Genomic DNA, 14,179 nt, shown 5'->3' with positions numbered 1-14,179 from the left:
ATTTTGAACACTGACTGTAAACAGACATCTCTGAAACAATGGGAGAAATATCTTAATAGGTGAGGGTATTCAGATGATCCAGAAATTATTGTTATGCCTTAAACCCTTGTGGTTACTTATAAATGATTTAATAAATTCATAAATCAATTTTAAACCACTTAGGGAAAGGTCTGTGAACAAAGCAATCTGAGTAAGAGCATTATTTTTAACTCAGATAATATGTTTTACGGTCGGAGGGAATGAGAACTTAGAAGAATAAATTAGGGCTTGAACAGTAGTAATGAAGAGTATTTTTAAACATAAGATATCTCAAAATAAAGCTTTAAGTGTATGCAAGGAGAATCCAGAATATACTGGTACTTCTTTGATCTTTATTTTTGCTCTCACTAAATCAGAAGCAATAAAATCTCTCAACTCCTTCTTTCCCCAGCGACTGAGTATGCTTTCTACTATTGCTCCCTTTTGCATGGTTCAATGATATCCAGCTTGGCATTCCTTTTTTTGGTGTGACTTAAGGTCACTAATCAATTAGGGTAAGACTTACACTGGTCACTCGACGGTAGATCTGGGCAGCATTTTGGCATTCTGAGTAAGGATATTCAGATGTGGCCATCTCAAGCATGCACATCCCAAAAGCATAAACGTCAACAGATTCATCATATTTTTCCTCATACATCTCAGGGGCCATAAACTCTGGCGTACCTTAAATTAAAAGAACAATTTAGACTCAATGTGAGCAGAGGCTACAGATGTTACTCACCTGGGGAAGAAGCAGAGGGGTTGACCTGTGAGATACAAGCAAGTGGAAGGCGGGTAAGAGAAGAGAGAAGAGTGGTGGGGGCAGGGAAGAGGAAGAAAATCTTAGTTTCTTCCACCAAATATGTCAGAACTTCTGCTGCATGGCCTTCATAAAAGAAACCAGGACAGGGTCAAGTGTTTATTTATTTACTGTTTCAAATGGATTACTGTTATACAATGTCAAAATAGAAACTTGGATAATAGAAAAACTGATATAATTCATAATGAAAACAAATGGAAGGAAAAGTAAGAGACTAGCAAGAAATAAAGAGGATACAATGGCATCTACCAATAAGACAAGATGGGTTAAAAAAGATCAAAATACTTGCCTGCCCCCTGCTGTATGGTAGTTGTAAGGTTAGTATTTATAGCTAGTCTTTGGCCATTAATTCCACTTGATCAGTTTCACTTTTAAGGAGGCCTTGCAGTGAAAAATCCAACATTCAATGTTTTTTAAAAGAAGAAAAAAAAAAAGTGTAATGGTCTATAAAGGCCACTCACCAGAACCCTTTCTTTACATACTTACCATACCACCTGTAGTACACAAAGAAGTCTACTGCAGATAACAAGAAATACAGTGAAGAACATCTTACAGATCTTACAGACAAAAACCAAACACACATAAATGAAGAACTCAAATACAGACTGAGTTATAAGCATAGAGTATGTGATCCCACAGACCAGGTTTTCCAATGTTTCCAAAGAAATTAAGTCTGGATACCTCAAACTGTAGGACATTTCCAAGAACAGGCTTACATAGCATGGTTTAAACAAAAAAAGTGGGGGGGAACCTCTCCTGGGTTAGAGATTTTTAAGGAGTCAAAGACAATCAAAGAAATGTTTCCTTTTCCTGTAAAGAAGGCAAGAAGGAAACTCAGCTTTAAATAACTCTTTCCCAATTCTTCTTGTTAATCTATTTTAAGAAAATCTAAAAATAGCATTCCAAATCCAAGTCACATAATATTCTATGGAGGACACTATTTTAGAAGAATGTACAAATTACTGGTGTTTTATGGTTTTCTCTTAATACATAAAATTCTAGTGCACTTAAAAATTAATGGTTTCCTTGCTGTCACCAACTTTGGGGGGTTTTGGAGAATAGAATATCTGCAAAGGTTTCAAATTTTTAAAGTGTCATATCCTCTTCAGAGAGTGGTGAAAGCTTATCAAAGTAATAAGCATTAAATTATTTTTCCGGCTGCAACTCTATAACATATAGTTGAAGTCTGAAAGGACAGGCTTGTTCTTTAGATCAGTGATTCTAAACAAGGGGTGATTTTGTTACCCAGGGACATTTAGTCCAGAGACATTTTTGGTTATAACAACTGTGGGGGAGCTGGAAAGGGGATGTGCTCCTGGCATCTAAATAATCTTATAATGCACAAGAAAGCCCTTACAACAAAGAACTATTCAAATGTAAAATAATACTAGAGTTGAAAAGTTCTGTTTCAGATACATCTTCTGAAGAGTAGGAGTAAGAAAAGTTAAAACCAAGTTCTCAGGATAAACTCATTTTCACATTTTAAAATAAAGTCTTAACAGGTAGATACTTTTGAATACATATAATCTAACACTTTTTTAGAAAGTAAACTACATAAATTCAATTTCTTTCATAAGAAAGCAACTCTATATGTATTATATAATAATTATTATACAGTACTTATATAATTATATAAATAACTACATAATTAATACATATCAACGGAATGACCCAGTAAGAGTGATAGTTACATAAGGTTTTGTCAACAAAATTCCCTTTACTTCTCTTCACGTAACTTTAAGAAACAGTCTTCCAGATGATTCCAGAAGCATATAGAGAACTCCACATCTCGTAAGTAAAACTGATCACTTCCTGAGTTCAAGCTAGGAATTTTTGAAGGCTTATTTCACATAATGAAAATTCTAACAGGGTCAGGTTTCAAAATAAAAGGAATATCAGAAAACCAGTTAGGATGCAAGGTACACCTGAAACATACCTATCACACTCTTGGCAAAAGAAGCCCGCTTCAGGGTTGCCAGACCTAGGTCTCCAATCTTGACTGAGCCTGTAGGGCCAGTGATAAAGATGTTGTCACACTTAAGATCTCGGTGAATAATAGGTGGAGTTCGAGTATGAAGAAACTGAAGTCCTTTAAGGATCTGACGGCACCAACTTCTTAGAACTTTGATCTTCATCACCTTAAACCTTTTCAGGTACCTAGAAAAGGCAAAGTACACCAAACAGGTTATCAATGATATGAGTTTACTGCTTTGAAGAATTCCATTAAATTCTAGCATATCTGAGATGGGAATATCAAATTTACAATATTAAGATTCAGTAACCTTAAAAGTTAGTGATACTTTTAACAAGGTTAAAGAGGAAAGAATAACAAGTGGTTGGTAAATGAATTCTAATAACAAAACACAAAAAATGAATTCCTTAAAACTGGATCACTACTAAAATAGTTTAGAAGTTAAGAGATAGAAAAATAAACAACAAAAATTTTTAAAAAGTTAAGGGGTAGAATTTGACTCCTGGTAAATGGTGAAATAATTCTTACTGGACACAGATACAATTATAAATCGTAGTTAAAAAAATATAAAAACAACCACTTCAAGGCTCTTGTGAGCAATCAAAATTAGGCATGAATTGAAAGGGAGCTCACATGAGGGAAAAAGGAAGCACTGCTTGAGCTTCCTATTTTCTAAATCTTTTCAGTTGAGGAAAGGCTCTAGCCTGAATGTACAGATCAGCTCAAGTCTAAATAGAAGCCTGTAGCCTTATTAGCTGAGAAACAGAAAAAGTTCAAGATGACCACAGCAGCTAGAACAGTGCTGTCCAAAAGAACTTTCTATAGTGATGGTCTGTTCAATATAGTATTCACTATACAAATATAAATTAAAATTTAAAATTCCAATTTTTCAGCTGCACTAGCCACATTTAAAATGTTTAACAGCCACATATATCAAGTGGCTACCATTTTGGATTGTACAAATTATAAAACATTTCCATCACCACAGAGAGTTCCAGTGGACAGCAGAGATCTAGAAAGTAAAGGAGGGAAATCCCAGAAGGGTGGTACAGAAGGGAAGTCCCAAATCCTGAATAGTCATTCTGCCCAAATCTCTTTTAAGATAATAAAAATGTTCTATACCTTAATCGGATTTTGATTACATGAGTGAATATGCCTTTGTCAAAACTCATAGAATGATACCATTATGACTAACTACACTTTTCATTGTATTTAAATTTTGCTGTAAGGAAAAACAAAGCATATAAATATTAGAATTTTAATGAAATAAGCACTTGAGTGTTTACACGTGAAGCATACTGAGGTCTACACCTTACTTTGGAATAAATAAAATTAGGAAAGATAGGGAAATGATTAGATGGACATATGTGATAAAGTAAATGCAGCAAAAGTTAATAATAAAACCTAGGCACTGAATATGTACATGTTCATTGGTAATTCAATTTTTCTGTATAACTGAAAAATTCTAGGAGAAAATTTTGGGAAAAAGTTGAGTCTGGCTTGTATCTCTTTCACATTTATAAAATGATCAAGTATATAAAATATAATAGGTAACTATATATTAACCTTGTAACTTATAATTTCATTAAATTTGTTTAGAATCACTGGAATTTTCTATGTGAACAATTACATAACCTGCAAACAAGGGCAGTGTTATTTCTTACATTCCCATCTTTATGCCTTTTACTAGTTTTCCCTGCGTTTATGTCTTATTTAATGGGTGGCCCTCTGAAACAATAGTGAATGTAAGTGGTTAAAACAAGTATTCTTGCTTTGTTCCTAATCTCAGGAGCAATGGTTAAGTTTGACGTATTAGTTATAGGTTGGTGGATGTTGTTTAGCAGTTGGAGAAAGTTTGGTTTTTAGCCATAAATAGATAGATACTGAATTGTCAAATACTTTTCGACATATTTTGAAATGATCATATGCTTTTCTCCACTATTCTGTTAATGTGATGAATAACATTGATTCATTCAATGTTAAACCAACTTCGTGATCCTGGGATAAACCCTCTCTGGTATTAATGTACTGTAATTGCTGGCTCCAATCTGCTATTATTCTGTAAAGGATTTTTACATCAATATTCATGAAGGACATTGTTCTTTAAAAATTTCTTTTTCCATAATATCTTAGGTTTTGATATCAGTGATATCAGTGTTATGCTGGCTTCTTAAAATGAGTTAGACAATAATTGTTCCACCTCTATATTTTGAGAAAATTCAACACAGTGGATTTTCCCATTTTTTATTAAGATAAAATAGACATAAACGTTACCATTTTAAAGTGACACTAAGTAATTCATACTGTTATGAAATCATCACCACCAACTATCCCCAGAACTCTTTTTATCTTAAAAAACTGAAACTTCATACCCATTAAACAACAACTCCCCAAAGCCACCTTCCCTTGGGTTCTGGAAACTACCACTCTACTTTCTGTTTCTATGAATCAACTACTCTAGGTACCTCACAGAAAGTGAAAGCAGTAGTGTAATGTGACTTTTTGTAACTGGCTTATTTCACGTTGCATAATGTCCTGAAGGTTCACTCATATTAGAGCACGTGTTAGAATTTCCTTGCCACTTCAGGATGAAAAATATTCAACTGTGTGTGTGTAGACAGACAGGCACACACACACACATTTTGCTTATCCACTCTTTCCTTGATGGACACTTGTGCTGCTTCTTTTAGCTAAATAGTGATAAAATAATGGTCACAAACTTTCTAAATTTGACAAAAGACATGAATCCACATATCTGAGAAGCTCAACAAACTTCAATAAGAATACATATAAAGAGATTCAGATTCATATATTACATTCAAACTGTTGAAAACAAAAGACGAGAGAATCTTGAAAGCAAGAGAGAAGCAACTCATCATAATCAAGAGATCCTCAGGAAGATTGTCAGCCAACTTCTCAGCAGAAACCACAGAGGCCAGAAGGCAGAGAAATGACATATTTAAAGTGTGGAAAGGTGTGTGTCGGGGAGAACCTGTCAACCAAGAATTTTATATCTAGCAAAAAATATCCTTCAAAAATAAAGGCAACATTAAACAAAAGCTGAGAGACTGTTATTAGTACACCTGCCCTATAGGAAATGCTAAAGCAAGTCCTTGAGGCTGAAATGAAAGGACACTGGACAGTAAACTGAAGCCATAGGAAGAAATAAAATCTCTGGTAAAAGTAACTACACAGCTAAATATAAAAACAAGTATTAATGTGGTTTTGGCTTGTAACTTCTCTGTTCATTTCCTACATGATTTAAAAGGCAAATACAGGGGCGCCTGGGTGGCTCAGTGGGTTAAAGCCTCTGCCTTCAGCTCAGGTCATGATCCTAGGGTCCTGGGATCGAGCCCCACATTGGGCTCTCTGCTCGGCAGGGAGCTTGCTTCCTCCTCTCTCTCTGCCTGCCTCTCTGCCTACTTGTGATCTCTGTCTGTCAAATAAATAAATAAAATCTTTAAAAAAAAGGCAAATACATAAATCAATAATCATAAATCTGTATTAATGGGGACACAACATATAAAGATGCAATTTGAATCTTTGCAAAATCTACAAAAACACAATAAAGGTGCAAAACTATATAGGAGTAAGGATTTTGAAGCCACTGAAGCTAATCTAGTAACATTTCAAACTAGATTGTTAGAAACTTATGGTGTTAATTGTAATCCCTAAGGTAACCACTAAGAAAATACTTTAAAAATATATACAAGGGAAACAAGAAGGGTATTAAAATGGTTTATTACCAAAAAAAATTTTTTTTCCTTATCACCAATTACTTCAAGTATAAATGAATTAAATTTTCTAATCAAAGAGAGGGCTGAATGGAGATAAATATGATCCAACTACATGTTGTCTACAAGAGACTCACTTTAGATTCAAAGACCCACACAGGCTGAAAATTAAAGGACACAAAAGATATTCCATGCAAATAGTAACCAAAAGGGAATAAGGTGGTTATATTAATAACAGACAAAATAGACTAAATAAAAAACTGATACGAGAGATAAAGAATATATATTGATAAAAGGGTCAATTTATGAAGATTATAACAAATACAAACATAATACACATCAAAAAGAGTTCCTAAATACATGAAGCAATTACTGACAGAATTGAGAGGAGGAGTATACAGTTCTATAGCAATAGTTGGAGACTTAATAGCCCACTTTCAAAAGTGGATAGACTGGGGCGCCTGGGTGGCTCGGTCATTAAGTGTCTGCCTTTGGCTCAGGTCATGATCCCAGAGTCCTGGGATCAAACAATGCATTGAGCTCCCTGCTCGGAGGGAAGCCTGGTTCTCCTTCTCACACTCCTCCTGCTTGTGTTCCTGCATTTGCTATCTCTGTCAATAAATAAAATCTTAAAAAAAAAAAAAGTGGATAGACCATCTAGACAGAAGATCATTAAGGGAATAGAGGATCTGAATAACAAACCACCTAAAAATAAGAGAAATATATGGATCATGACACCCAACAATGGATGAATACATATTCTTAAAAACACACGGAACATTCCCTCAAGAAACCTCCCAACAAAGAAAAGTCCAGGACTACATGGCTTCACTGTTGAGTTCTACCAAACATTTAAAGGAAAACCACTAATCCCTCTCAAACTCTTCCAAAAAGTAGAAAAGGAGGAAACTCTTCCAAAAAGTAGAAAATGACTTCATAAGTCATTCATCTGCCCTGTCAGCAAAGACACCACAAGAAAACTACATACCAATATCTCTTATGAATATAGATGCAAAATCATCAGGAAAACATTAGCTAACTGAATCCAACAACATAGTAAAAGGATTATACACCAAGTACAATTTATTCATGAAATGGAAGTATCTGTCAACATTAGAAAATTAGTCAACATAATACACTTTCAAACAAAGGTAAAAAGACAAAACAAAACAACCACCTCATGATCATCTCAACTGATAAAGAATTAGATAAATTCCAATACTTTTCCATGATGAAAATACTCAAACTAGGAACAGCAGAGAATATATGATAAAGAACATTATGAAAAACCCAAACCTTACATCATACTCAATAATGAAACACTGAAAGCTTCCTTACTAAGATTAGAAATAAGACAAGGATAACCACTGTTATCCAACATTGTACTAGAAGTTCCAGCCAGAGCAACTAAGCAAGAAAAAGAAATAAAAGTATACAAATTGGAAAGGCAGTAAAACTATATTTGCAATGCCAAGATCCTATATAAAGAAAATACCAAAGAACACACACACCCTCACAACTAGAGTTAGTAAAACAATTCATCAGAGTTGCAAGAGTGCAAGATCAACACACACAAATTAGTTGTGTTCCATATACCAACAATTAACAACATGAAAAGGAAATTAAGAAAACAATTCCATTTTGCAAAAGCATCCAAAAGAATAAAATATGTTGGAATAAATTTAACCAAGGAGGTGAAAGACCTATGCATTCTAAACTAGAAAACACTGTTGAAAAATTAAATAAAATGTAAAAACATCTTGTGCTCATGGATTGGAAAACTTAATATAGTTAGTTAAATGGCAATAATAACCAAAGTGACCTACAGACTCAATGCATTTATAAATATATTTAATTCTATCTACAGATAGTCAAAATTCTATCAACCTTCTTGCAGAAATGGAAAACTAATTCTCAAATTCACATGGAATTGCAAGGGCCTCAAATAGCCAAAACAATACTGTTCTTAAAGATTTTATTTACTTGAGAGAAAGAGAGAGAGAGAATGTGAACATATGCAGGGGGAGCAGCAGAGGGAGAGGGAGAAGCAGGCTCTCAACTGATCAGGGAGCCTGACACAGGCCTCGATCCCAAGACCCTGGGATCACGACGTGAGTTGAAGGCAAACCCTTAACTGACTGAGCCACCCTGGCACCCCTAGCCAAAACAATACTGAAAAAGAACAAAATTGGAAAACTCACATTTCCTAATTTGAGAACATATTACAAAGCTACTGTAATCAAAACAGTGTAGTACTGGCTAGGGACAGATATACAGATTAAAAGCATAGTATCAAGAGCCCAGAAATAAACCCATACATCTGTACTTAAATGATTTTTGACAGGAGTACCAAGACCACTCAATAGGGCTAGAACAGTCTCTTCAACAAATAGTGCTGGGTAACTGGACAACCTTGTGCAACAGAATGAAGTTGGGTTGCACACCTCACACATACACAAAAGTTTACTCAAAATGAAACAAATGTAAATGTAAGAGACAAACCTGTATAAGTTTTAGAAGAAAGCTTGGGGGTAAATCTGCATGATCTTGGTTTTGGCAAAAGATTCTTAGACATAACACCAAAAGTACAAGCAACAAGAAAAGAAAAAAGTAAATTCATCAACATTAAAAACTTTACACATCACAGGAAGTAAAAAGACAACCTGTAAAATGGGAGACAGTATTTGCAAGTCATATTTCTGGGAAAGGCTTACAGAATATATAAAAAACTCTTACAACTCAACAAATAAACAAACAAAAAAAATTGAATATGGGCAAAGGACTTGAATAGAGATTTGTCCGAAGACATGACAGAATAGACATTTCTCCAAAGACAGATAAACAGCCAATACGCACATGAAAAGTTGCGCAACATCATCAGTCACTAAGAAAATCCAAATCAAAACCACAATGAGATACCATGTCACACTTGGTAGGATGGCTATGAAAATAGTAAGTGTTGGCAAGGACGTGGAGAAACTGAAACTCTTATACATTGTTGGTGGGAATGTAAAATGTTTCAGTCACTGTGGAAAACAGTCTGGTGGTTCCTCAAAGAGTTAAACATAAAATTAACATGACTTATCAATTCCACTTATAGGCACACATCCAAAAGAAATGAAAATATATACTCAAAACTTATACACAAGTATTTATAGCAGGACTATTAATGATAACCAGAAGGTGGAAACAAATGTCTCTAAGCGAATGAATTGTGGTATATCCATGAAACAAAATATTATGTAGTCATAAAAAGGAATGAAGTACTAATATGTGCAACAACATGAACCTTGAAAACATTATGCCAAACACAAAAGGCCCCATTATTTTATGACTCTATTTATATGAAATAGCTTGATCAGATAAAACCAGAGACAAAAAGCAGTTAGTGATTGCCAAGGGCTGGGATTAGGGGGAAATGGGGAGTTGCTTACTGGGTTTGTTTTGCAGGACTGAAGAGTGCTAAAGAATAATTGCACAGGGGCGCCTGGGTGGCTCAGTGGGTTAAAGCCTCTGCCTTTGGCTCAGGTCATGATCCTAGGGTCCTGGGACCAAGCCCCACATCGGGCTTTCTGCTCAGCGGGGAGCCTGCTCCCCCCTCTCTCTCTGCCTGCCTCTCTGCCTACTTGTGATCTCTCTCTCTCTGTGAGATAAATAAAAAATCTTAAAAAATAAAAAAAAGGATAGTTGCACAGCAATGTGAATGTACTTAACATTATTGAACTGCACACTTAATAATAATTAAGATGGCAAATAATTTTATGCTATTTTTTTAAAGATTTTATTTATTTGAGAGAGAGAGAGAGCGAGCTGGGGGGAGGGGCAGAGGGAAAGGGAGAAGCAGATGTCCAGCTGAGCAGGAAACCTGAGAGGGGCTCAATCCCTGAACCCTGGGATCAGGACCTGAGCTAAAGGCAGACATTCAACTGGCTGAGTCACCCAGGCACCCTGCTACGTTTTTTAATCACAGAAAAAATTCCTATCCATAAATTGTAGAGGTCATTATCATTCCTCATCCTGCACATGGAGAACTGAGGCCCAGACATGGGGAGCTAGTTGACCCAAATCACAGCTAGGCAGAGCCAAGAGTAGAGCTCACCACTCCTACTCTGTCTAGTGCTTTCTACTACACCCTCCTGCTCCCTTAGCTCTGAGGCTCGGAAACAGAAACAATGATGGGGAAAGAGAACTTTAAGCTTAGAAAGAAAAATGTCAAGAACTTAGATGGTGTGCAAGGCCATCTGGTGTAAATGGCCAAAGATGGTGTAAAAGGCCAAAGATTTATATGATCTGAAGAGAAACCAGAGTATTGATGGTATGCAATTAAAGAGTAAATACACTGCATGGGAAGGAAAATGCAGAATAACTACTTAATGAGTATAGTGTTCCTTTGAGGTGATGAAAATGTTTAAGAACTTGATAAATCATGTAGTGGTTATACAACACTGTATAGACAAAATATCTATACCTGAATTGTACACTTTAAAAATTTCAATTTTATGTTGTGAATTTCATCTCAATTAAAAAAAAAATCTAGCTTTATTTCTATTTCCAGAATCAAATTTTCTTTCTTTTTTTTTTTTTTTTAAAGATTTTATTTATTTATTTGACAGAGAGAGAGATCACAAGTAGGCGGAGAGGCAGGCAGAAAGAGGAGGAAGCAGGCTCCCTACTGAGCAGAGAGCCAGATGCGGGGCTCGATCCCAGGACCCTGGGACCATGACCTGAGCCGAAGGCAGAGGCTTAACCCACTAAGCCACCCAGGCACCCCTCCTGCATCAAATTTTCTAACCCATATTATTTTTCAGGTATGGGTGTCAATTTACGTATTAATAAATATGTGGAACAAAGGTAGAAACCTAAAAAGTCCAAAAAGCACGAATGTTGGAACCAACTCCCATCCCTTTTGCCCCTTTTGCTTCTCTAAATGCTACCAATATTCCTAATTATTCTGTATTCTTCCAGTATGAATATGGATTTGGTTCTGTTATAGTCAACTTTATTAAGCACTGTGAAAGAAAACAACTTCATGTCCTGCTACTCATTTGAACTGCTAACAAAGTATTAACAAGAAGCAGCTTATAGGACTTGCCTTCACGGCTATATGGAAGTCATATATAACTATACGAAAATATGGATTTGTTTTAAATCTATATGCTTGGGTGGGGGGTGCACCCCAGTGGCTCAGTTGGTTAAGCATCTGCCTTCAGCTCAGGTCATGACCCTGGGGTCCTGGGATCAAGTCCCACATTGGGCTCCCTGCTCAGCAGGGGAGCCTGCTTCTCTCTCTGCCTGGTGCTCCCCCTGCTTGTGTGCTCTCTTTGTCAAATTCTAAAAATTCTAAAATTCTAAAAATCTTCATTTTTAAAAGTAAATCTATTTGCTGAAAACTAAATACACATCTTCAAGTCCTTCCTCATTCTCTTGATTCTTTCCTTCTAGAGTGATAATTAAATCCAATGTCTTCTCACTCCATGTCTCATGTTCTTTTTGCTGATATTCATATTTACTCTTTTTAGTTCAATTTAATCTCTATGTAACCTAATCAATGAAGTTTTAATTTTAAGGATTTTTTTTAAGGATTTATCTTATTTCTAAAAGTTCTTTGGATCTTTTCTTATTACATCTGAACTCTTTTTCTTTTTTTTTTTTTAAAGTAATGCCTACACCCAGCATAGGGCTAGAACTCATGATCCCGAGATCAAGAGTTGTGTGTTCTACCAACTGAGGGACAATCCCACAGAGGCTTAGCCTACTATGTTAACCCAAAGTCTCTCAATAAACTTTTTAAAACAAATAAAAACAAATTTAAAACAAATGTCAGAGGGTACTCTTATAGGGTATGCCTGAACAGATTATTGACAGCCCACTAAAGACCTAAACTAGTGAAAAGAATCTCAAGGTACAGATATACACATAACTAATAACCACAATTTTCTTTAATTCATTCAAATAGTTATTAAATTTCAGGCATAGTGCTAGGGAGCACAATCTAATGGAAGAAAGAGATATATTAACAAGCAGCTTGGATGATGAGGATAAAGGTGTTACCATAAATATTGGAGAAGCTGAGTGGGGAAACCAGAATTTGTAGGAGGGAAATAATCTGTTGGCTTTTCAATATGTTAATCTTGAGCATCCAAGAGCACATGCAAGTCATTACATCCAAAAGATACAAAACTGTTTCAAATATCTGGGATGAATTAGCTCAGTAGTATTAACTAAAGAAAGTGGTAAGGAACGAATACATACCAAAGAGACAATTTTTAAAAGTCCAATTCCTCCACAATAAAAAATTTAAACCACATAATTTATACTACATTTGACCCTGAAACAACATCGGTTTGAACTGTGTGAATTTACTTACATGCAGACTTTTTATAGTATAGTACTGTAAATGTATTCTCTCATGATTTTATTTTCTCTAGCTTACTTTATTATAAAAATATAGTATATAATACATATAATATACAAATAGGTGTTAATAGACCATTTATGTTATCAGTAAGGCTTCTAGTCAACAGTAGGCTACTAAGTAATTAAGTCTGAGGGATTCAAAAGTTATACTTGGATTTTCAACTACATGGAGCGTCAACTGTCCCTAACTCTCACATTGTTCAGGGTTGACTGTAGTTTCCTCACTGTAGTTTCCTCTCTGAGTACATGTAATCTGAGAGACCTGGGATTCCAAAGGCAAACTCCTATTCCTACTTTAAAACTCTTTTAGGGAAAGGGAATACCTTGTTAGGAATTGTTCAAATGGAGAACAAGAAATTTCTGCATTTGACCTGTTTTCGTGAAAGAAATGATGAGTCTAGCTATTTTGGCTTTAATTTCTGACACTAAGGCAAATGGATTTATCTAGCAATAACTGTCACAGTACCATTTGAATCTGACATAATAATAGTTGCACAGACAATAACTGTCCAATACAAGGTGATAAAGTAAATGGAGTAAATGGAGAAAGTAAATAAGCTTCAACCTCATTTACACCACTAGAGGGCCACATTGTCATATGATTTCGTGATCCCTCAGCGGCTGCTCAATTTTAGAAGTGCAAACCAACATAATTTAAAATAACTAGGTTTATTCTATAATAACTTATTTTAATATTACCATTAAATAATTATCAAATTATTTTATACACCAGAGGACTTAGTGGGCAGGAAAATGTCCTACCAAGAGTTGAGGGATTGTTCCCTCCTTGGTATGCTTGGCAAGAAAAGCAGGACTGATAAAATATGACATGAGAAAATTCAAGTTCTTTCAAACTTCTTGGTCAACTTTTATAACATTGATAGACTTACGTTTTAAGTGTTCCAGATGTCATAAGTTCAGTCACCAAAACAATGCACTTCTTCCCTTTTACTGTGGACTCCCAGGAATCATAGAATCGAACAATATTGGGATGCTGAAGGCCCTTTAACATTTCAGCCTCTTCTTTAAATCTCTGCCTCTCAGACTTTGTTAATTTTCGATCCTAAAATCATGAACCAAAACAGAATGTGGTTTAAAATAACAGAATACCAAGTCACACAGTCAAATTTAAATGCTGTTAAGAGTACACTTATCTTGATAAGAAATGTACAGAACTGCTGAATCATACTGCACAGTTGAAACTAATATAGCACTATA

At 35.3% G+C, this 14,179-nt stretch overlaps 1 protein-coding gene across 5 annotated transcripts in view; it reads right to left on the bottom strand.

The window, feature by feature from the left end:
• The window catches only part of WNK1 (WNK lysine deficient protein kinase 1), a 150,593-nt gene that overhangs the window by 64,556 nt on the left and 71,858 nt on the right, over positions 1 to 14,179 (bottom strand). For all 5 annotated transcript variants that reach the window (XM_080810679.1, XM_080810680.1, XM_080810681.1 and 2 more), the window contains exons 2-4: positions 13,852 to 14,024; positions 2,775 to 2,995; positions 545 to 702 (exon numbers count right to left, since the gene is read on the bottom strand). In XM_080810679.1, the coding sequence (XP_080666805.1) occupies positions 545 to 702; positions 2,775 to 2,995; positions 13,852 to 14,024 (552 nt within the window). The remainder of the gene's footprint in view (positions 1 to 544; positions 703 to 2,774; positions 2,996 to 13,851; positions 14,025 to 14,179) is intronic.

The sequence above is a fragment of the Martes martes genome, assembly GCF_963455335.1.
Source record: "Martes martes genome assembly, chromosome: 8".
In the NCBI taxonomy this organism is placed as follows: domain Eukaryota; kingdom Metazoa; phylum Chordata; class Mammalia; order Carnivora; family Mustelidae; genus Martes; species Martes martes.
The sequence above is the reverse complement of the archived record's forward strand: the minus strand, read 5'-3'. Positions and strand labels throughout refer to the sequence as shown.